The sequence below is a fragment of the Ornithodoros turicata genome, chromosome 7, assembly GCF_037126465.1.
Source record: "Ornithodoros turicata isolate Travis chromosome 7, ASM3712646v1, whole genome shotgun sequence".
Taxonomy (NCBI): Eukaryota; Metazoa; Arthropoda; class Arachnida; order Ixodida; family Argasidae; genus Ornithodoros; species Ornithodoros turicata.
Genome location: NC_088207.1, coordinates 34,955,444 through 34,976,879, shown reverse-complemented (window position 1 = coordinate 34,976,879; position 21,436 = coordinate 34,955,444). Strand labels below are relative to the sequence as shown.

The 21,436-nt window shown below is 44.6% G+C and overlaps 1 protein-coding gene across 4 annotated transcripts; it reads left to right on the top strand.

The window, feature by feature from the left end:
• The first annotated feature begins 5,553 nt into the window (after positions 1-5,553).
• LOC135400918 (solute carrier family 22 member 6-like) lies at positions 5,554-18,886 on the top strand. Of its 4 annotated transcripts, none has more exons than XM_064632930.1 (11): positions 5,554-5,639; positions 7,168-7,531; positions 12,102-12,205; positions 12,355-12,509; positions 13,966-14,134; positions 14,219-14,366; positions 15,123-15,214; positions 16,459-16,673; positions 17,384-17,565; positions 17,671-17,816; positions 18,568-18,886. In XM_064632930.1, exons 2-11 carry the CDS (start codon positions 7,184-7,186, stop codon positions 18,668-18,670), a joined length of 1,662 nt encoding a protein of 553 aa, XP_064489000.1. In that variant the 5' UTR covers positions 5,554-5,639; positions 7,168-7,183; the 3' UTR covers positions 18,671-18,886. The 4 variants fall into 4 exon arrangements, with proteins under 4 accessions (XP_064489000.1, XP_064489002.1, XP_064489003.1 ...); XM_064632932.1 differs by lacking the exon at positions 5,554-5,639 and adding an exon at positions 10,751-10,996 and having other exon boundaries at positions 7,466-7,531; XM_064632933.1 differs by lacking the exons at positions 5,554-5,639; positions 7,168-7,531 and adding an exon at positions 7,539-7,889.
• The last annotated feature ends 2,550 nt before the right edge of the window (positions 18,887-21,436 follow it).

The following is a 21,436-nucleotide window of genomic DNA, read 5'->3' as shown; positions in this document are numbered from 1 at the left end:
TTGAAACATGGACGTACTTTCAAATAGAAATTATCAATTTCCTTTATTATTTTTAACATTTTTTTGTTTTTTGCACTTGAGCCAAACCCAGAACTACAGACTTCTGGAGCTCATAGACGACATGACCTTCGACTCCTCCGGCCGAGAAAGCTGTCTATTTGACCATTAGACAGCGGCAGCTCCAGTCATTCTCACCGCTGCAAAACGCATGTCCATCAGACGCGAATGCATGTCGCTCCCCCCCGCTTTGCGCTCGATAAGTGCATGGTTTGTTTCCGTGCAATTATTGCATAGCCAACTGACCCAACCTCGAAGAAAGTAGTATAGGAGTTATGAGAGACTCAAACAATGAGAAACTACGGCACCCCTGCCCCAGAGCCCTGCGCGTATTTTTCCCTGCGCGGCGCGTGTGCGGAGGGTTGTCCGCGCGCTTATCGCCGGGGGGAGGCCTGCGTGCGCGCTTACCATCTCACATTTTTCAGCCTGGGCCGACTTCTTTCGACATTTTTTAGCCTTGGCCAACTTCGTTCGCATATTTTTTACCGCGGGTGGCGCTCGGGTGGAGGGCTGCGGTGGTGGGCGGAGCGTGGCCGAAGGGCTGCGTGCGCGCTTACCCGCTCACATTTTTCAGCCTGGACCGACTTCTTCCGTCATTTTTCAATCTGTGCCGACTTCAATCGCAATTTTTTTTCCAGCTACAACAAGTGTGCAGTAGGCGGTTTACATGCAAAGGATAGCCATACACAAAAGTACAAGTGAAAATATATTTATTAAAGTCATCAGTATCAGGAATTATGTTATGACCCTGTGTGAAGGAGAAAAACTTAGCCAAAAATCTGATGCAATAGAATTGAAGGGTATCAATTTTTTATTAGTGACAATCACGTCAGTTTTCAATGAAGCTGAAGGAGTAACACATTTTAATCCAAGAAAATATTTTTGATCAATCCGATTACAATCAAAATTAAAAGTTTTATTATAAAAAGTCTAACATTATTATACGGAGTTTTAAGTAAATTTCGTTCGAAAAATATTCGTAACTTTTACTATCCTCGACATGGAGAATTCACATTACGTTAAAGAGTATATAGAAAATATCAATACACTCGATTATATTCTCTGTCATCGTGAAAGAGTTCTTAAAACCTTCGCGTATCAAGGTGAGCAAGCTAAAGCTGTGAAATTACACTTTCTACAACTCAGTTCGTAAATTGCGGCAGCAGTTCAAATTTTAATTAAACACTTACTGATGTGTGATAGTCACCACTGCTCCAGATTGTGATCTGATAAATTTTATCAATTAATGTACAAACAAATATCTTGTATACAATGTGTGACCATATATGGACAGCTTTTTAATGTATATCTTAAAAAATTGTGAGAAAAAGTGTACAGTTTTGACTTTGAAAATTTAAACAAGAACCTTTGGTGTTGGACTTTGCGTTTTGTTTCATTATGAGCTAAAATCTTCTAAAATTAAAGTATGCCCTTTCCATTTGTAGTGCCTCATATGCCGTGACATAATGAATAGACTCATAGGTTTTCAGTATGGCTAATGAAAAACCTGAAAAACCATTCTGTGAATTGGAGCTACGTTTATGTGTGCTGCTTTGGTTAAGTTTGCAAAATGAATATTTACTTATTATAATTACATATCTTCCATTGTGTTTATGCGTAGTGCTCATCTTCATTGTATAGTGGTTAAACATTTCTGGTGACAGTTGTGTGATTCGATTCTCCCAAAATCTTATTGGAACTGTGTGCCGCATGTTATGATGATTAGAATTGTAGACTCCACCTGCGCGTCATGTTTGTCCATCACTTGCATCGCGTCATTTGGTAATAGATTCCTTTCAATATAGTATTGTCAACTGTTCAATCGTTTGAGAAAATATATACACTGTGCAATTTAATTCATAAAATAAGCTTTCGCAAAATATTAGTGATCCTCTTTGTAAACAACGATTGATGTAACATACCTCTAAATTTCAATTAGCGATTCTTCTACAAGACTTTCCTTTGGGTGTCGGTGTTGTATAGAGCGTGGTCATGTAAAATCTCTTTGATTGCCAGCGCTGATTCCATGCGAAGATCCTTGTACATAGTGTGGAATAAACGTCTCCTTAGCAATCTTCAATCTAATCATAAGCTGTTTTCGTTGCGATGTGTAGAATACATTACAATGATGACAAAGAATACATTTATTATTTCAGTTATACACTTGTTTATTTCGACAATTCTATTCCAAACTCTGAAGTTTCCGTTTGTTGTCTTGATTGATGAATTCCGAAGACATCAAGTAGTTTATTCTGATTATTGGGCGCCTGAATCCAGCGTTGATTAACACAGGTGATATGTTGTCGCCGTGTTTGTATTGCTTCACAACTTGCACCTTGTTGCGATGAACTTGCACAGTCTCTTATTGATGTTTCCTTTCTTTGTATGAAGATTCTTGAATGGCGTACGAGAGAGTATTAGATGAAAATCGTCCGGTGGTCCACCGCAGTTGATATGTTTGTTGAGTTTCAATAAGTGATGATGCATCAGACCTTGCACGACAATATTGAACTTCTGTTCATCGACATCATTGACTGGTAGAATAAAATAAATGTGTAGAGGCTCTAGGGTGGAATATATCACGTGATAAGATTTTTTACGTACTTTCCATTTCAACCGTTAGGTGTAATTTCAACAAGTCCGTAATGAATCGTGCGATATACTTGTATATGATAATTTGATCTGATTGCTTTCTTGATTAATGCAATGCCCATTGCAATGATTACCATTACGTTTGGTCTAGTGTATTTCAATTCTTCGTTAGCAAACCTCAAAAACTCCACCATCAATCCCAGTGGTCCTTCCGATGTTGACGTGCAACTATTTTTATAACTATTGTAGGTTCGACATACATGTTCTCGCATCTTGAATTCCATAATTTGCACCATATCTCCGAATACGACCATGTCTAGGACGTATTGAAATGCAGCGATAATTGAATCATTTCGAGGCTCCTCCTTTTCGAAGCAGCTTTTTATCAGGTCCTCCCATTACCTATGGTAACGAGTACAAAATCCGTCCATCTCTTCAATGTATAGCAATTGTCTGTTCTGTTTTGTAGTGTGCCTTAACACTTAATTAAATCATATCGGTGCTAATTTTATTTATTAAAAAAATTATTATGTTATCGCGTTTAGAATGTTATTAATATTCACCTGTCGTGAGAATTATGAAAGTCAATTTACAAAAAAGATGTGATGAGCGAGAAAAACGCGAGCTTTAAACGCACTAGAACCCTCAATTCCCGGCTTGTGTTGTTGGAGTTCGTTTATGGCTTTGACCACGACCATTGTGGGATCCCCCTACTCCCTGTGGGGTATAACCCTTCCTCTCTTCCCTTAACCCTTCCCCTAACCCTTCCTCGCTTCCCTCTCTCACTCGTTCTTTTTTTCTTTTTTGTTAGTGGGCTCTGAATGGAAAAGATGTGTTTCTGTGATGTATCGCCCTGCTTGGTCAGAAAGTGTTTCCCTAAATTAATTACTGCTTTGAGTTTGCTTCAGATGATCGCTCGAGCCGTAGTTTCTCATTGTTTGAGTCTCTCATAACTTTTATACTACTGAAGTACGTGCTCGTGCCAGGATATTTTAAAAAGAATGTGGAACTAAATAATCCCTGTATCCAATTCTGCATTTCCCCGAAAACATCTTTATTGATTTATTGTCTATTTATTGTCCATACGTTAAGGACCCGCTGAGCGGGAATTGCATAACCGAGGGTGAGCATCAGCGCAGTCATACGCAAACAATAAACAAATTAAATACGCACACAATGTAGTATCAAATACTCTATATACGATTGTATACTACTAACACAAAACTAAGTGAGACAGCGAAAAACGGACCCGAGTAATCTAATACACATAAACAGCAAGGCAGGGAAAAAGAAAAGCAAGTTAAAAATGAAAAGAAGAAAACACTAATATCATCACTTAATCATCCCATTAATAAGTTCATTAATGAATTTTATGTCATTAGTCATCCAGCAGTTGCATACGCATTCCGACAGGATGTCCGCCTGACCACAGAACCTACTTGTGAAAGCCGCATCTAGGCAGCTATAATAAAAATATTGCAAATTATATATACGAGGGGCGTTCAAGTCAAACCGGGACTTTTCATTTTTCGCAAAAGTAAAATGAACTTACACGAGAGAAATTAGTTTTATTTTTCAACGTAATCTCCAGCTGCACCAATGCACTTGTCCCAGTGTTTCACGAGGGTTTGGATGCCAGCAACGTAGAAATCCTTACCGACGCGTAGCAACCATGATCGGACCGCATTCTTGACCTCGTCGTCGCAGCTGAAGTAGCAGCCCCCAAGGAACACCTTCAGTGGCCCGAAGAGATGGAAATCGCTGGGGGCGAGGTCTGGACTGTAAGGGGGATGTGGCAGCAACTCCCAGCCAAGTTCCTGTAAGGTGCGTGTCGTGAGATGCGCGGTATGCGGGCGTGCATTGTCCTGTTGTAGGAGGACTCCTTTGGTGATGAGGCCCGGCTTTCCGAAACTGGAGGTGTTCATGAATGATAGTGTTCAACGTTCCCACAGAAAGGTCCGTCTTCGAGCCAGTTCAAGACATGTTATCCGTCGGTCCTTGAGGATCAGGCGCTCCACAAGTTGGACGTTCTCAGGATCTCTGACACTGGGCTCTGAGCCGCCCGGCCGGGATCGTCCTGCACTGATGTACGGCTGTCTCGGAACCGTTTGCACGCTTTGCTGCGGCTAAGTGTATCGTGGCCATACTGAGCCTGAAGTCTTCTGTGAATTTCAGATGACTTTACGCCTTCATGCACAGCATGTAAGCGCTTCATGCATTTTTTTTTTTTTTTTTTCTGGGTAGCTGCAAGTGTCACAGCGTGAAACGTGTTCCGACGTTTCTTTCGTTTATGAATTATGATATGTGTCAAATACAACTGCGTTTAATTTCTCGGTGGGATTCAGCAGTATGCGAATTTCGCGTGAATGAAGAACGTATCGAAAAATTCAATTATACTATACTTCTTGATCATGCTCGTAGATTTCGGTCTGCGCGTGAACAGGCGAACACGCTTCGAAATTCGTCAGGGAAAGTTCTCAGTTCTCTTCAGATCCCAAGTTCTCCACATCGCAATGGTGTCTTGTTCCAGCTCTGCGAGAAACGTATCATCTTCGGGCACCCTTTAAAGACACAGTAAACATGCATCGGTAGAGAGAGAGAGAGAGAAGGAAAAAATATTGCCTTACCATTATGTAGACCCCCCCCCCCTCCCCCTGATGAGTGAGACGAACAGGAGACTTGCGAATATTTACGAAACTTAATGGTTTCTTTTGCAAACGAGGAGGAACACAGAAATACATAATATTATGCTTCGTTGCTCACATCTACCTTACAGCTACCCGATATAATCCCTTTATTGTGGCACGCAACTCGCTTGTTCTTTTTCCGTCCTACCGCTGAGCAGTGCGCGGAATTGGCCTATAAAGCAATTAAAAGATTAGAGATAAAGTATTGCGTGGTTTGTATCACACTGAAGGGCGAAGTGTAACACGCGCCTACCAGCTATACGCCCTCAGTCTTACTGCAGCGACGGTGTTGTAGGCACAGAGGTAAGTTTCGCTCGTACTCCAGTGCTACTTTTTGACTAATGCACAGTGCTAGCCTGGTTTAGAATTTGTGTGAATATTTATATACATGTTCAGAGTAATATTTGAGGATTTCATGTGGTGATACGAGCGCGATCAAGGGAGACGCAGTATTAGTCACAAAATAACACTGATGTTGTTTGAGGAAAATTTAATATAACCTGGTATTCACTGATATTCACCACTGTACACCGCCCATTCGTGTATAGCGAATGTAAGCGTAACTGCACGTAAAACGGTCGACAGATTGCGAAACTGTTCGTATTAAAGGGCACTAAAGTGCAAAAAAAATGTCTCCTCGCGGAATGAAAGGTTCCGTTACCTTGACACCAACCCAAGGGGTACGGCATTCATCCGTCCTTTGTAGTCTATGAGCGCGAAAGAAGCCGAAGTTTCCGCTTTGCCTATCCCTCTCGTTGTGAAGAAGGCCGACAATGTAGAACGCGCATTCATTCGTCTCTGGAAACGGCTGTCGTCCAATCATCGCGGGAGATCGTTCGAGGAGACCAATCGGAAGCTTCTCCGCGTTGTCGCGCTTCTTGAGAAGGAGAAGCAGGGGAAAACACTACACTGCGGTTTCTGTCGCACATCCTAGGTCTAGAGAACATTTAAAATGTTTTCTTCACATAGGTTTCAAAATTTTATTAACTTTTTGCATACGTCATGTTGCCGCCGAGGTACGTTTCTTGGAATACATTCGTCGAGAACGTTAATATTCTATGACAATCTGGACCTCTCGTTACTGTTAAACTAGGATAACCATGATGACGTACTCGATAGCGTCAGCAGCACTATTTTGTTCACTACATCTAGTCACAGGAAAGCTCGACAGGTACTGTTAGTGGGGGGTCAAGCAGAACAGGCCAATAGAACGTACATCCTGTCTTGGATTAGGCGAGCCTATTGAAGGGAGAGAAAAACAAATAAAAGTAGCAATAATTGCTGGTAACAGGCACACTTTACACGGATGCATCGCAGGGCTGTAAGCACCAGGACATCGTAAGTCAACTTCCATCGCCGACCAAGGCGTGCAGCGACCAAGTTCTTGCTCATTACATTTGAAGTTGAATAAATACGTGTATTCAAGCGGTATCGTGTGTGTAGCGAGAAGAATCTTCAAGGAGTTAGCCACAGTAACAACAAAATAAATTTAAACAAATCAGAAAAGAAGACAAAAAGCACGGGAAAACGCTGAAATCTGAATCATGAATGAGTTATTTCAAATATGTTACCGAAGAAAGCAGATGTGTCATGATTGTCACTTTGGCATTGCTATGAAAAGTAACGAATTAACTCCATAGTAAGTGCGCTGCTCTGGAGAGGCAGTATGCCTTGTAGCAGGCGAGCATTGTGTTATGATATCCAATGAAAGTGCGTGCATTGAGACGTTGTAATAAGAAGCAATATTGCTGCTGCAACGGTGACAATTTCTGTAAGACCCGTAATTACCTCCCACAAACTTAACGTCTATACTCGTTCAACCGTTCTCCAGGAATCCTATCGGCGCCATGAAGGACGTGTTAGACACAATTGGACAGTTCGGCCGTTGGCAGCTGTTCTTCCTCATGTATGCCTCGTATCGGGGTGTGCTCACAGGCTTGAACAACATGGCCTACGTATTCCTTGTTACGGGAAACGATCACTGGTGTGACGGCCATCTGGGAGAGCAACAGCAGGATGAATGGAAGCAACGTTTTGTCCCCTATGACAAGGGCATGGGTTCCTACAGTCAATGCGAAATGTACCATAAATATTACAACCAGAGCGGACATCTAGTAGTGGACAATGGCACACTCGTCGCCTGTGACGCCTGGGCTTACGAAGAACATCCCTTTGGAAAGACACTTACAACTGACGTAAGATATGGCTTGTTATTCTTGTGTTGAGTGAAAATAGACCTCTCCCTGTCTGTAAACAAATGACGTCATAGTGCTCGACAGCGCCACCAATTTGGTAGAGTTGAACTACGCTCGAAGCTAGGGGCGAACAAGGTCGCGCCCGAAAACCACGGTTTTGAGGGGATTACGATGGTCCTTGAAAGGGACGCGACCTTCGGCCCTACTTTTCTTTCAGGAGGCAGCGAACAGGTGCCCATTCGTGGAACCCAGCCCTTCCCTTCCGATTTATTTCGGTTTCAGTTTGCCTACCAACGTCATGATGACGTTTCTCGGGTAGACGTCTATTACCAGAAGAAAGCGTCAGGTAAACAGAGCTGTAAGTGAGACAAGAAACAGGAGCTCCTTTCTTATACTACAGGTTTATGATCAAGTTCGAATTGTACAACAAGTTATCGTCCTGATTTCGTCGATCTTGTAGTATGCCCCACTCTCAATGTGCGGACTATACGTTCCCAGCTGACGGAAGCATACATCTGCGAGTGCGGCTCCTATGTTGTCCCGGGTTGTATAGGATGTAGTCCTATACAACCTATATTGGAGTCCTCCGGTCGATCAGTCGGACTTGGATATATAGGGTGTCTCAGTTAAATCCCGGAGCTAAATAATTAGCGAACCGGTTCACCAATCGAATAACTTTCATTTTACAAGTATCTGTCCGATACCGCCTACAACTTGCGCGCCGTGTGAATGAGTGGGAGGCGCTCATTATTTAAATAAAAATTCAAATGAGTTACGTGGAAAAACATAACTTCTAAAGCCTAAAGCAGGGCGACGTCGGCATTAAAAGGGTACTACCCCTTTTGGGACCTTCAGTGGATACCTTTTAGAAAAAAAAATCTGCCATCAAAGCGGGTCATTTGTTGCAGTAATTAATTGGTTTCTGTTTACATATTTTTGTCGCGGGTGGTCGCGGTGAAGCGCAAAGGGACGCTGTTCCACCCCCATGTTCACCAGTGAATTACGTCCTTATACAGGGTGTCCCAGAAAATGTGTCATTGAATTATAATTAAAAAACTACACCACCTAAAGTCATGCGGTCAACGGTTTTTGTTCTCACTGGGTTTTTGCCGCCTTCTCACGTGAATGTCGTGTAACGTAAGTTTAATTATGTAAATTTTTGCGAGCTTAAGTCGGAAATTTGCCTTGTAAAGGTCACTTGTGCCTTGTAAAGGTCACCCCACCAATGTGAAAAGCGTGTCTAATTTACTCAAATTAATGATAATTGACAGGGATATTCAGGAGCTATCCCATCGGAAAAAATAGCCAAACATCATGCTCTACGGAGGTCGCACAGAAGAGCGCACGATGGATTTTTCAGCGCAATCTGTGTCAGTCCGACCAAAGGAGGTTGGAAACCCAGCCCACCTCGGCATCGCAGAAAGAGATAACGCAGGCATGGCTTATCACGTCCGACTTTCGCTGGGATAATGCTTTCCCTCTCCCAATTTTAGGAACTGTTACTTTTTCTACTATCACTCTGTGGGCTGGCTTCGGAACCTCCTTTCGTCGGACTGCGAGCGATTGCGCTCAGAAAGACATCGCGCGTTATGGTCCGGTGCTCCGAAAAGCATGATATTCGGCGATTTTTTCCGGTGGGATAGCTCCTGAATATCACTGTCAATTATCATGAATTTGAGTGAATTCGGCACGCTCTTCATATTGGTGGGGTAAAAAAGTGACCTTCCCTTGGCAAATTTCTGAGTTCAGTTCGCAAATATTTCCATAATTAAACTTGGGGTACATGACATTAACTTTACAAGGTGGCAAAAACCTAATAAGAACAAATGCCGTTGACCACATGATTCTAGGTGGCGTAGTTTTTTTATTATAATTCAATGACACGTTTTCTGGGACACCCAGTATGTACGAGGGGTGTTCAAGTCAAACCTGGGCCCGCTTGCACGAAACAAACTTAGTGTAATACTTAACGAGTTTCCCACTTAGTGTAGTGCCGGAGCCGTAAGTGGCTTGCACGAAACTTCTACAACACTAAAGTGGTGGCGCTCGCTCCGCGCAGTTTAGGACGCTGGCCAAGGGTCCTAGGAGCACCCTAAACTACCGCACTAAAGCTTAGGACTAACATGTCGGCCGCTATGAACCGTGTATCGAAGATTCGTCGTTGGTCCCAACTGTATCTCGCAATACAGTACGCATTTTCCTCGCAATACTAACAACGTCTCATTTTTTTATGCTGTGGGTGCCGTACGTGTTGTGCTTTTCGTTAGCAACATCTCTCAAAATGATCGCCGCACGCGAAGTGCCTCTCACCGGCACTGCCGTTGGCGATAAGTTCCCAATCATCGAGCAATTCGAGACGTATTTTGGGCCACAGGCTTTATTTTATTTAACAAAAGCACGCAACAAGTGACCTAACTCGTTCTTGCAGCTACAATGATAGTACAATACCTTATTTTGGTTCTACAAACTGTTTACGTGCGACGGCAGAAGCAGACGACTTCCCAGAATCCAAACATGCCGTGACGCACGACTTCCTGGGATGAACTCCGGAAGTTCTCTTTCTACCAATGAGAGCCTCCGAAAACTGCTACTGCTCGTAGCCACGATCCACTTTAGAATACTTGACTTAGGGCGGTCGTCGAAGTGTTCGTGCAAGCCACTTAACCGCAACCCTAAACTTAGTGCACTAACGCGTTAGTGCAACACTTGCCAAGTGTTACACTTAGGATTGTTTCGTGCAAGCGGGCCCTGGACTTTCTATCTCCTGAGTGTACAAATGGCTCGCGCTACTTCTTTTTCGTCATTTTCACACGCGACAGGCCTCCGCGTTCACCACGTAGGGGTCCAAAGTTTGTGCAAAACAGAAGACACGTGCTCGACAAGGTGGCCGACAACGAGGTAAGCGCGCACATCGAACAGCGAATTGTCATGAAGTTTCTCGTGAATGAAGGCGTAAAGTCATCTGAAATTCACAGAAGACTTCAGGCTCAGTATGGCCACGATACACTTCGCCGCAGCAAAGCGCTTGAGTGGTGCAAACGGTTCCGAGACGGCCGTACATCAGTGCAGGACGATTCCGGCCGGGGCGGCTCAGAGGCCAGTGTCAGAGTTCCTGAGAACATCCAACGTTTTTCCACGGTTTTCTGAGACAAGGCTGGCGTTGTACATGTTGATTTTCTGCCCAGTGGTACCACCATCAATAGTGCATATTACTGCCAGGTTCTCAGGGATGTGCATAAGGCGCTGAAGGAAAAGCGGCCGGGCCTCATCACCAAAGGAGTCCTCCTCCTGCAGGACAATGCACGCCCGCACACTGCGCAGTTGCTGCCACATCCCCCTTACAGTCAAGACTCGCCCCCAGCGATTTCCATCTCTTCGTGCCACTGAAGGCGTTCGCTAAGGGCTGTCACTTCAGCTGCAACGACGAGGTCAAGAATGCGGTCCGATCATGGCTGCTACGCGCCGGTAAGGATTTCTACACTGTTGGCATCCAACCTCTCGTGAAACGCTGGGACAAGTGCATTAGTGCAGCTTGAGATTACGTTGAAAAATAAAATTAATTTCCCGCCTGTAAGTTCATTTTACTTTTGCGAAAAATGAAAAGTCCTGGTTTGACTTGAACGCCCCTCGTATATGAATAAATATGTAAGCCGAAACCAATTAATTACTGCAACACATGACCCGCTTTGGTGGCAGATTTTTCGCTAATACGTGTCCACTGAATGTCGCAAAAGGAGTAGTAAAGGGTAGGATTAAAGTAGGAAGGGTAGGAGTAAAGTAGTAGGAGTAGTAAAGGGGTAGTACCCATTTTAATGCCGACGGCGTCCTGATTTTGACGTTATGTTTTTCAGGAAACTCATTTGAATTTTTACTTAAATAATGAGCGCCTACCACTCATTCACACGGTGCGCAGGTTGTAGGTGGTATCGGACGTATGCCTGTGAAAAAGAAAGATCTTCGATTGGTGCACCGGTCCGCGAATTGTTTAGCCCGAGGATTTAACTGAGACTCGCGGTATGCCGGCAATATTCGCAATATGTTTCTATTTGACTTTCTTGAATCGAGCTTGATATAATTCAAACCAATCGCTATATAAGATAATTGATCATTCGTGGCGTTACGTCACGAGGCGACTATAGGTCGCTATACGAATATGCGTTGCTTGTGTCATAGGAAAATTTATTAACGCTCTAGAACATTAGTTGGCTAGTTATGTTGTTACGTCACTTACTTCATTCATCACACACCAGTATAGGCAATTATTTACAAAGTGCCAATTAAATAAAAGAGACAATAAACATATCAATTACATTGATGCAGGGATACTATGCAGGTTTCGTACGTTACGTAACGTGGTTTTACAAAAGAATTTTTTAAAAGAATTTTACAATTTTTCTTTGTGGAAATAAAATCACATTACGTTACATTACAAAGTGGAATTCACAATAAGTAGAACATTCCCCAAATTATGCAACTGCTATAGGTATAGCAATCTCTGACTAAATACAGTGGGATAGTTTTCAGCTCTAATCAGCTACATTTGTTGTGAGTACATTTCATTGTGACGCAGTGGAACTTGGTATGCGACCGGAGGTGGATGAGGTCTTTGGTTCAAAGTGTGTACATGGCGTTCCTGATGATTGGTGTCCTCATATATGGCGTCATATCCGATAGGTGAGTATGAATGGGTTGAGCAAGAAAGTAGTCCTCCTTCTAAACATTGTCAGGGGGTAATGGAAACTTTGAGCCTATTGGCTCTGCTGAAGAGATATCTGTTACCCCGATGTGTGCTTATATTGACCAGTACATGCTATGCGTTACAGATGGGGGAGAAGACTGACCCTATACATCAGTGCCCCGTTGCTAACTCTAAGTTCCATGGCCACCGTCTTCAGCCCGAACCTATACTACTTTCTTGTAAGCAGAATCGGTATTGGTCTAGGAATATCTGGCCTACAAGTAGGATCATTCAGTCTTCGTACGTATACAATTGGTGTATCTGAAAGGGTACACACTCTACCCTTTCGTCTTGTGGCCTTACTTGGTCTTTGAATGGTTATTCTGAACGACCTATATACAGTACGACCTCCACATGAAATCACCAACATTACCACAAGGCGTATCACATTGTACATCCACACAACATGGCTGCGTATGGATGACGACGCCCAAACATCAGGGATGGTCACACACTTGCGTTCTCGGTAGGCCATCGCGTTTCCGTTCTCGTTGTCTGAGGGGTACAAACACTGTCTTCTCGGCTGACATGTCCCTGACTCTCCTGATTAGGAAACAACAACTTTATTTGATGATGATGATTGGGGAGTTGATGGGGATGATTGGGGAGGAAAGTGACATTTTGGGGCTTTCGTGAAGATGTTGTTGCAATGCGGACAGTTGCATTCTTGAGGTCGAGAAGCACGCGCCGTCAGCGTACGCAGTACCAGGCACATATAGGCGCGCCGCGACCACGCTGAACCGAAGGGGAGCCACAACGCTTTCCAGGGGTACTCCGACTTGTGAGAACGTGATTGTTGCTCTTTCCGTCCTCGGTCCGCCATGCACACTGATCTTCGTTGCAGATAATCTGCGATCCGGCGTAAGCATCGCCCTTGGATAGCACGACTACAGAAACCATAGGGTACGTGTCTGTACTCAGTGTATAGCACGCCCTTTTGACGTCTATCATGGTCGCCACAGTGACTCGATCTTTGGCTCGCTCGTACTTCACGTAGGTCGCCTAGTCTAGCGCGTCACCCACTGCGCAGCCGCCCTTGTGAAACGCAGACATAGACTCTGAAGGCCATCTCGTGAGCTTCAAGGAACCACACCAATCGATTTAGCACCATTTTCTTCGTTCTATACAACATGTTATCGTCCGTTATGTCGACCTCAGCATACGATACGTTCTCCCTTTGACTGAAGCTAAACGTTTTTTTGTTTTGTTTTTTACATCTCTTTGGGACATCCGTCAGGAGCTGGCTTCGTCGATATTTCTGTTTAGTTTTCTGCGTTTCAGTTTTTCTTCTTCCTTGTTGTTTACGGAAATAGCAAGCCTTGTGCATGACCAGCCTTTCCCTTTCCTTTTTTTTTACCATTAAACATATCCCCCGGTTTACCGGGAGCAATACATTTGTGTTTCGAGGCCATCGTTGAGCAACACAGCCAGAGAATGAATGATAATGTCTCGAGGAGCGCCACGCAATACCGTTCTACGGTACATAGCACGGCACGCATTTTAAGTTGCATACTGTTTATGGGTTTGCCCATTCATCATCATCATTGCCTTTGCTGTTGTTATGTTTATTGTTTCTGGAGCATGCTCTTCATTCGTTTCGGGCAGCTGTGAGCTGGAACAAGTCGAATAGAGAAGTCCGAATGCATTATGGAAATATCTTATTCATTCTAACCCAACATTTTACCGATCTTCCTAGTGGCAGAATCTGTTGGACCGAAGTACCGAATCGCCTTGAATATTGCTTACGGCTACGGATGGTCAGTTGGCATGGTCCTACTGCCTGGTATAGTGTGGTTGGTCCGGGACTGGCGTAAAGTCATGATCGCATGTGCAGCCTTGAGTCTTCCGGCTATGCTTTTACTTCCGTGAGTTTTGTTACAATAACTTTATTGGAGCATCCTGTAAAGAGCTGTTACTTGTATAGCCAATCTGCCAATATTTTGTTACAGGTGGGTGTATGAATCTCCGAGGTGGCTCCTCACCACAGGAGACACGGAAAGAACGTTAAAAACAATTAGGAAAATTGCACGTTTCAACAAGCGCAACTGTGACGATCTTGAAAAGAAAGTGGAACTCCTTATTGAGGACAAGAAAAGGGTACGTTGGACACTCTTCGTGTGGCGTGTCAATGTAACATCTTTCTTCGCAGCTTTGCGCTCAAACTACGAGCAGTCAAAAAAGAGGCGGAGTCAAGGGCTCCTTTCCGCGGATTTTCGGCGAATTTATTTCGGCAATTGCCATTGCATTACGAGTGGGATTATGTACTATACTGAGTAAAATGACCACGGGGAACCGATTTCCGAAAGGAAAACGTAAGGTTGCCTTGGGAAATTTCGGAGTTCAATTCAAGAAATTAACTTTTCGTCAACTGAAATGAAATAAAAATGTTACCAATAAGTGGCAAAAGTTATGGCAGAAAAAAATTTCTTGACCGCATGTCTCTCCGGGGCCTATGTTTTTTACTATCAATTTCTATCATGGTTGGTGGACCGTGACCTAACGGCTTAAGTAATACGGGGGCTCCAGTTGCGCACTTCCCTTGGTTATTCACGTCGTCATAGCATTGCCATCCAGGCAGACTTTTCCCTCGCCTTATCAGGTGCTCTCTTCAAACACTCCGAGGACAGGGAGGGGGGATGTATTTTATTAGACCAAAGGAGAAAAAACGGGGGGAAAGGTCAGCCGAACGGGGCGTCGGCTTGCTATTACGCAAAGAAAAAAGAAACAAATGAAAGATGAATAAAATAAATAAAAAAGAAAAGAAAAGAATTAAGGACAGGCTTACAAGTGGAACAGTGATTTCCGCGTTATGAGCTTCAGTCAAGGCTTTGTAACGTCATTTTTTGCTTTCAGGGATGTGAAAGGAACAAACAGAGTATTTCCGTACTGGGGCTGTTTCAGTCGCCACTGTTACGGAGGAACACCTCGATGCTGGTGGTGTGCAGGCGAGTAGCATGGCAGTGCCAGATTTGTTCCGAGATCGACGCGATTCCCTTACTAATTATGAGCTTCTAGGCTACAAGGGTCGTTCAAGGTTGACCGAGACTTCGGCTCGAGAAAAAAATCAGTGAATAAATGTAATTGAATAAAACTTTTGTCATTCTCGGGGTTGGTGAACACTGATGCATAGTCAGATTCCCGTTATGAAAGAGAACGTCAGTCCAGGCGAAATTTGGCAAAGACTACAGGCACAGTATGGGGAACAAACGATGTCAAGGGGAAGAGTTGTACGAATGGTGGAGACAGTTTGGCGAAGGGCGGGATATGGTGACGAATGAACGACATGGACCCGTTCGTCCGACTGCAGTCACGCCAGTGAACGTCGTAGGCGTTGACCAAGCCATCCTCTAGATCCGGCGAGTAACAGTTCGGGACATTGCAGTCCAGCGTAATATTAGTGCCGGCAGCGTGGACTCAATCATTTACGAGCACTTACTGTTCCGCAAAGTCTGTACAAGATGTGTTTCCCAACACCTCACTCGTGACCACAAGGGAGCGCGCGTGGCAGTGTCTGAGCAGCTGCTGAGCCGAATTGAATCTGAGGGGGACGAATTTTTGCAATCAGTCATCACGAGTGATGAAATCTGGATGCATCATTTCATCCCCATGACAAAAACAAGCAGCATGGAATTACGACATATGGCTTCGACGCCTCCAAAGAAAAGCAAGATGCAGCCGTATATAGGCTGCAAAATCCGTGGTAACTGTCTTCTGGGGCATGCGGAGTATCATCTATGTGGAGTTCTTGTAGCCAGGGGTCACGATTAATGCCCAGTCATAGGAGAGTTTCATCTATTATATTATTATCTTTATTATACTGCAAAAATTCTGGCACGAGGTTCCCTAATGCCCTATTGTTGTGGTTGAAAACTTTCAGCTCGAAAATTTCAATGACACTTGTCGGTACTTCGAAGTAATGAATCTTATTAATATACTGCTTGCGACATAGTTCTCTAAAATCGACACCTCGCGGTTTATCCCGTTTGAAATCTCCAGATGTTGCAAGGTTGTTTCTTCTGAGTAATAGACTCGTACGGCATACTGTCCCCCCCCCCCCCAAACACAATAATAATACAGCTCCTTCCGGAGCGGCCAAGCGAGTACGGGCCGCTGTGGCTTTGAATAAAGTTTTCAAACAAGTGTGTCGCAAGCAGTACGTCTGTCCTTGAAACTACGCCACTTTGCACAGCTTCCTGTACTTCATCGTGTACTACGGGTTCGCCAAGTCATCAACTACCATCGGAGGCAATCCTTACTTGAGCTACACGATGTCAAGTCTCTTGGAGGCAACCGGGTACACTATTTCTCTTGCAACGACAAAGTATTTTCGTCGAAGGACCACCATCGTCGTGAGCTACCTCCTCTTTGGTGCCACGATGCTCTGGATGGCTCTTACAGCAAAGGGTAAGGGAATCTCGAACTACGTGGAGTCGTTTTATTTAACATGCCTGATTGCAACGACAATAGGCCATGCCAGAACGTTGTACTGTTTGTTAGGTCACCGTGGTCTACCAGTACAGAAGCGTTGGTCTGTGGGTTCTGCGTTCAATCGCAGCGCAAGTCTTTTCCCTGCTTTGAAAGATTGTCTATAGGGGTCTACGTGCCGGGCCCGAAGGGCCGTAAGAACACGACAAGACAATGAACACTCACCGTGAAGAAAACAGGCACTGGTCGGGCACTACTGTGAAGGAGTGCACACCGATAATGCTTCGCACTTTAGTAGCTTGTTCTTGAAGCGGATTACATTCAGCACGAGACAACCGTGTATCGCGCCATATGGCGCCATTGCAATCTGTATTGTAACAGTCGAAGCATTAACGCGATTGGACAAACAGTTAGATGCATTTTACTAGATGACTTGCGAAAGAAAGCACTAGAAAGACCTAATCTTGTTAGGTTTACTTGCCGGTTGAACGGGACAACAAACGTCTGGTGTTCTCCAACGGCCCAGCATTCTGTGGCTCTTGTACAGGGGAGGTGACGGAAATATAAGACACCCAAGTGGTGATTTCCTTACGGCTTTTCAAATATCTATGTGATGGCACCCAGATGTGACTGCGTTCTCGGGCGTGTCAAGCCAGTATATAGCGTCATAATTCTCGCACTGCTTTCAGAAAACGTCAGTCTACGGATAACGCTCATGGTGGCTGGTCGGTCGTTCTTTACAATCGCTTTCACAACAATGTTCGTGTTCCTGAACGAAATATTCCCAACCGTTGCAAGAAGCGGAGGCTTTGGACTTTACACCACGGTTGGAAGACTAGGAGCAACCTTGGAGCCGTGGATAAGCAATGCCGTACGTTACCCACTTGTTGGTAGCATTAGTCCTTATCTGTGGTAAGGAATGAAAGCTACGACGTTCTGAGATAATTTATCGTACCATATGTTTCGTCTTCCGCAGCTTTCTTCGCTTGGTGAGACATTCGTTTTGGCTGCGTACTGCGTGATGATCTTGACCATTAGTGTGATCTGCATGATGCTTCCCGAGACTTTCGAAAGGGAACTGCCAGACACACTGGAGGAAGGTGAAAAAATGTGCAGAAAAAGGTTGGTTCGTTGTTAGCACGTTGATTCAGTGACGTTCTACATTTTTCTTTTTGAGAAGGACGTCTGATGCATGCAGCCCTGGCTGCTTGGTTGATTGTAAGGGAAAGCTATATTGACATGTTAGGCCGAATAGGCCGAATCGGCCGGCTATTGCAGAAGCTTGGGGTGACGAAATGCCGAAACTTCGTGGCTAGAACCAGCGGCGTAGCCAGGGATGTTCTGGGGGTCCAAACAACACCGAAACCCAAACTACCGTTGGCATAGTGCATTCGGACAAGCGAAAACGGTTCCCGTATAACCCCTCTCAAAATATTTTTCTGGCTACAGTACTGGCTGGAACGATGACTGTACCGCGAGCGTCTTCATGATGGAAATTGGATGATTATTTGCCCTTCAATCAATCAATCAATCGCAAATGTGCGACTACATCGCACATCTGGGTCCCCCGGATCATCTAGAACGATTTTATATTTTCATACTAGAAATTTACAAGTCGGTGCAAGTGTAGCTGGACACCATTTGCTTTCAGAATAATTTTAATTATTCCTTGAGTGAGACGAACTTTGACAAGACGTTTATGTGGCAGCATGCAAGTAAGTACGTTGATGCTACAGCATGTTCATATTTTAATGTATTACCTGCTCATCTTCCTATGATTATGATAACGACACGACTAAATAGCGCGTAAAGTGCATTCGCTTGGATGCGCTGTACACGCTACGGCTACAAATGGGTATTTTCATTTTTGTAGGGTTTCCACGAAAGAAACAGCAAGAGGCGAGATGGAGTTAGGCGACATAGCAGAGGAACTCACAGCAGAGAACGTCGATGACGACACGGCTCACAAATCTTGAGTGTATGAAGTATAATCATAGGCTGTGAGGTGCCTCCACCGATCAAAAAGACTGGTGCTGGTAGTATAGGCTGTCAGGAACATTTCTCGAACGACACGTGCAGCAATCGCCCAACGGTGTTTTATGTTTACGAGTCATTTAGATAAATCATCATGTTCCCGGTACGATGGGATATCCTGTAAGAGATGCAGCAATAAAAACCGCCGGAAGAACGTTTTCAAGGGAGTATAGCTTGTTTCCAATGAACACTGGGTAAAGCGCGCACCTCCATAAAGAGAATGCTACATTACTGCATTCTCCAGGAACGACCATGACACCAGTTATAGAGGTCATACCAGAGCCTCTGTATAGAAAACCCAATAGTTTTTCCGCCGTTTTTCTTTGACATGAACCTTCTAATGCTAACGCATTGATAAGCCGGTGAATGTAACCGCCCGCGTGGCCTGACTAGAACTAGCAAATGCATAAAACCGTTATGTGAAAAAGAATTCCCGGTAATTTTGACGATGGACGTCATTCTCAGGTTTTCTTTTCAGGAAGAATAGAGAATAAAAGAACGGAAATAGTTTTCACTGGTGGATGGCCGCAATTTACAAGAGTACGTACGAGCTTTTGCCATATACATCAACAACGACAGCTACATGCATGGCGATGGGATCAGGTATTTCGCCGCAGTAATTGCGATACGCTACCTCAGTGCATGTGGGTTAACATATGATTGGGATGGCGTTGGGCAGGAGATGAGACATACACACATGCACGTACACATGCGCCGTCACTGTCGGGGTTAGCATTTCCTCCAGTCGACCACAAGTGATGTAGTACGACGAAGTCCCATAGATCACATTTCCGCACTCATCCAAAAGTCACTGAGGCTAAAGGAGCTCCAGCAGACCGGTGGACGCCAAGGGCTGGCGATATGTACGTAGACATGGACGGTGCTGCGTAGGGTTAGAGCAAGGGCCCAAGACTACGGCAAAGCTGAACGGCTTGCTATTGGTGCGAGTCAGTTGGGACTACAATATTGCTCTTCTCGAATCGCGTATAGGTGCTCCATGAGGACGTGTTGAAGGTTCGCCACTATGCCGCAGTTATACAGGGTGTTCAAAATTAAGCTTTCACGAGCGCTACGCAAACACAGCGATGACAGGAAACCGGATGATAACTTTACGCTACTCGTGTAAGAAACAGGTGCTGCTAACTATGTAACACCTGTTTCTTACTCAAGGAACAGAAAAATAGCACCAGTTTTTCTTTTGTTAGCCTATTTATAAAGTGCTAGTGAAAGCTTAATTTTGAACACCCTGTAGAACTTGTAGAGCTTGTAGGGGTGTACCCTGATCGGTGTTTGAATTGCGGAGTGAAAGCCACATCGAGGCGAGGTCTGTGCATAAGGGAGGAGAGACAACGGGGCAAACGGTCTGGGAGTGAAATGACAAAGTTGAATCCACGGAGACAGGGCACAACAAGGACGTGTCCGTGATGTTCCGGCGCCATTGCTGTACCGCCGTCCTCATTGCTGTACCACCCGTCACCTCGGGTTAACATATTAGGTACACTGCTGGACAAAAGTTTACGGAACACGCTCCGGCGTGGACCGTACAGATTTGCAGATATGCGCCGAGGTGACCCAGTCACCTGTTTGCAAGTGCGTACGGTACCATTTGCTGACAGCGTGTCACTCTGATGAAGGATTGCGCCAGAGCGTGTTCCGTAGACTCGTGTGCAGCACTGTACAACCGCCTAGCGATGCCGGGCAGCATTGCGTACATTTCCGCTTAGTATGCAGTGATTGGGATCTATTGGAAAGAAATGAAGTGGCCTCGGCTTCGCCGCCCATACAGATGAAAGGTGGAATAGTTTTCTTGTAATGTCGGAGCACAAATCAAATAACTATTAAATAAGTAAACTCAAGAAAGAATAACAGGGCGCAACAGAGCGACTTATGTCAGAAGAACCAGTGCCATAATTGACAAGACATTATTTGTTGCAACATGTGTGCTGCCTCAGTTTCAGAGACTGCGCCAACCTTGATGCGATTGAATTAGTTACACACGAATATCGATAATTATTATGCGTACCTAAGCACACATTATCAATTTGCACGTATACTGTCGATTCAGAGCGAAGAGCTTTAACATCGGCTGTAAAATTACTGAACAATTGGTAAAAGGGCTACCGTTACCAAATATTTGCAGATTTCCCTGTCTGGTTAGGGGGGTGGAATCTCAGGAAAAGTCAGCCAGAAAGGACAGCTTGCTGTTCCTTGTTAAATAATACCTTAGTGCATATTCCTGGGGTAGTTAAGAGAGTAAGGCGATATGGGGTCAGAGGTCCTCCGCCGTCTCACACAAGATGTCACAAGCTGTTGAGGTGACCGGTATCACGCAGGTAGTGGAGAAGCGCCGCGGTGTCTGGTTAGCCTGATTGCGAGCAAGCGTGAAGTAAGGGGGGGATATATTTATTAGACGAAAAGGAAAAAAAAAAAAAACGGGGGAAGGGTTCAAACAGGACCCATTGTCAGTTTGTTGTTCCTAAAGTCTCCTTTGAACTATACTGGCCTTGCTCCTGGGACACTGACCCAAAATCAGCCCTGCAATGCATAAGCATGCGCATCCGTAACTCTTTGGCTCCGGGGGGAGTGAGTATCCTCATGCTGCTCCAGATTTCGGGGTATAAAGGACACCAGCTGGCCATACAGTGGGCCCCGGCCCACATTGCAATTGAAGGCAATGAGGTGACAGATTTGACGGCTGCTGCGACCGT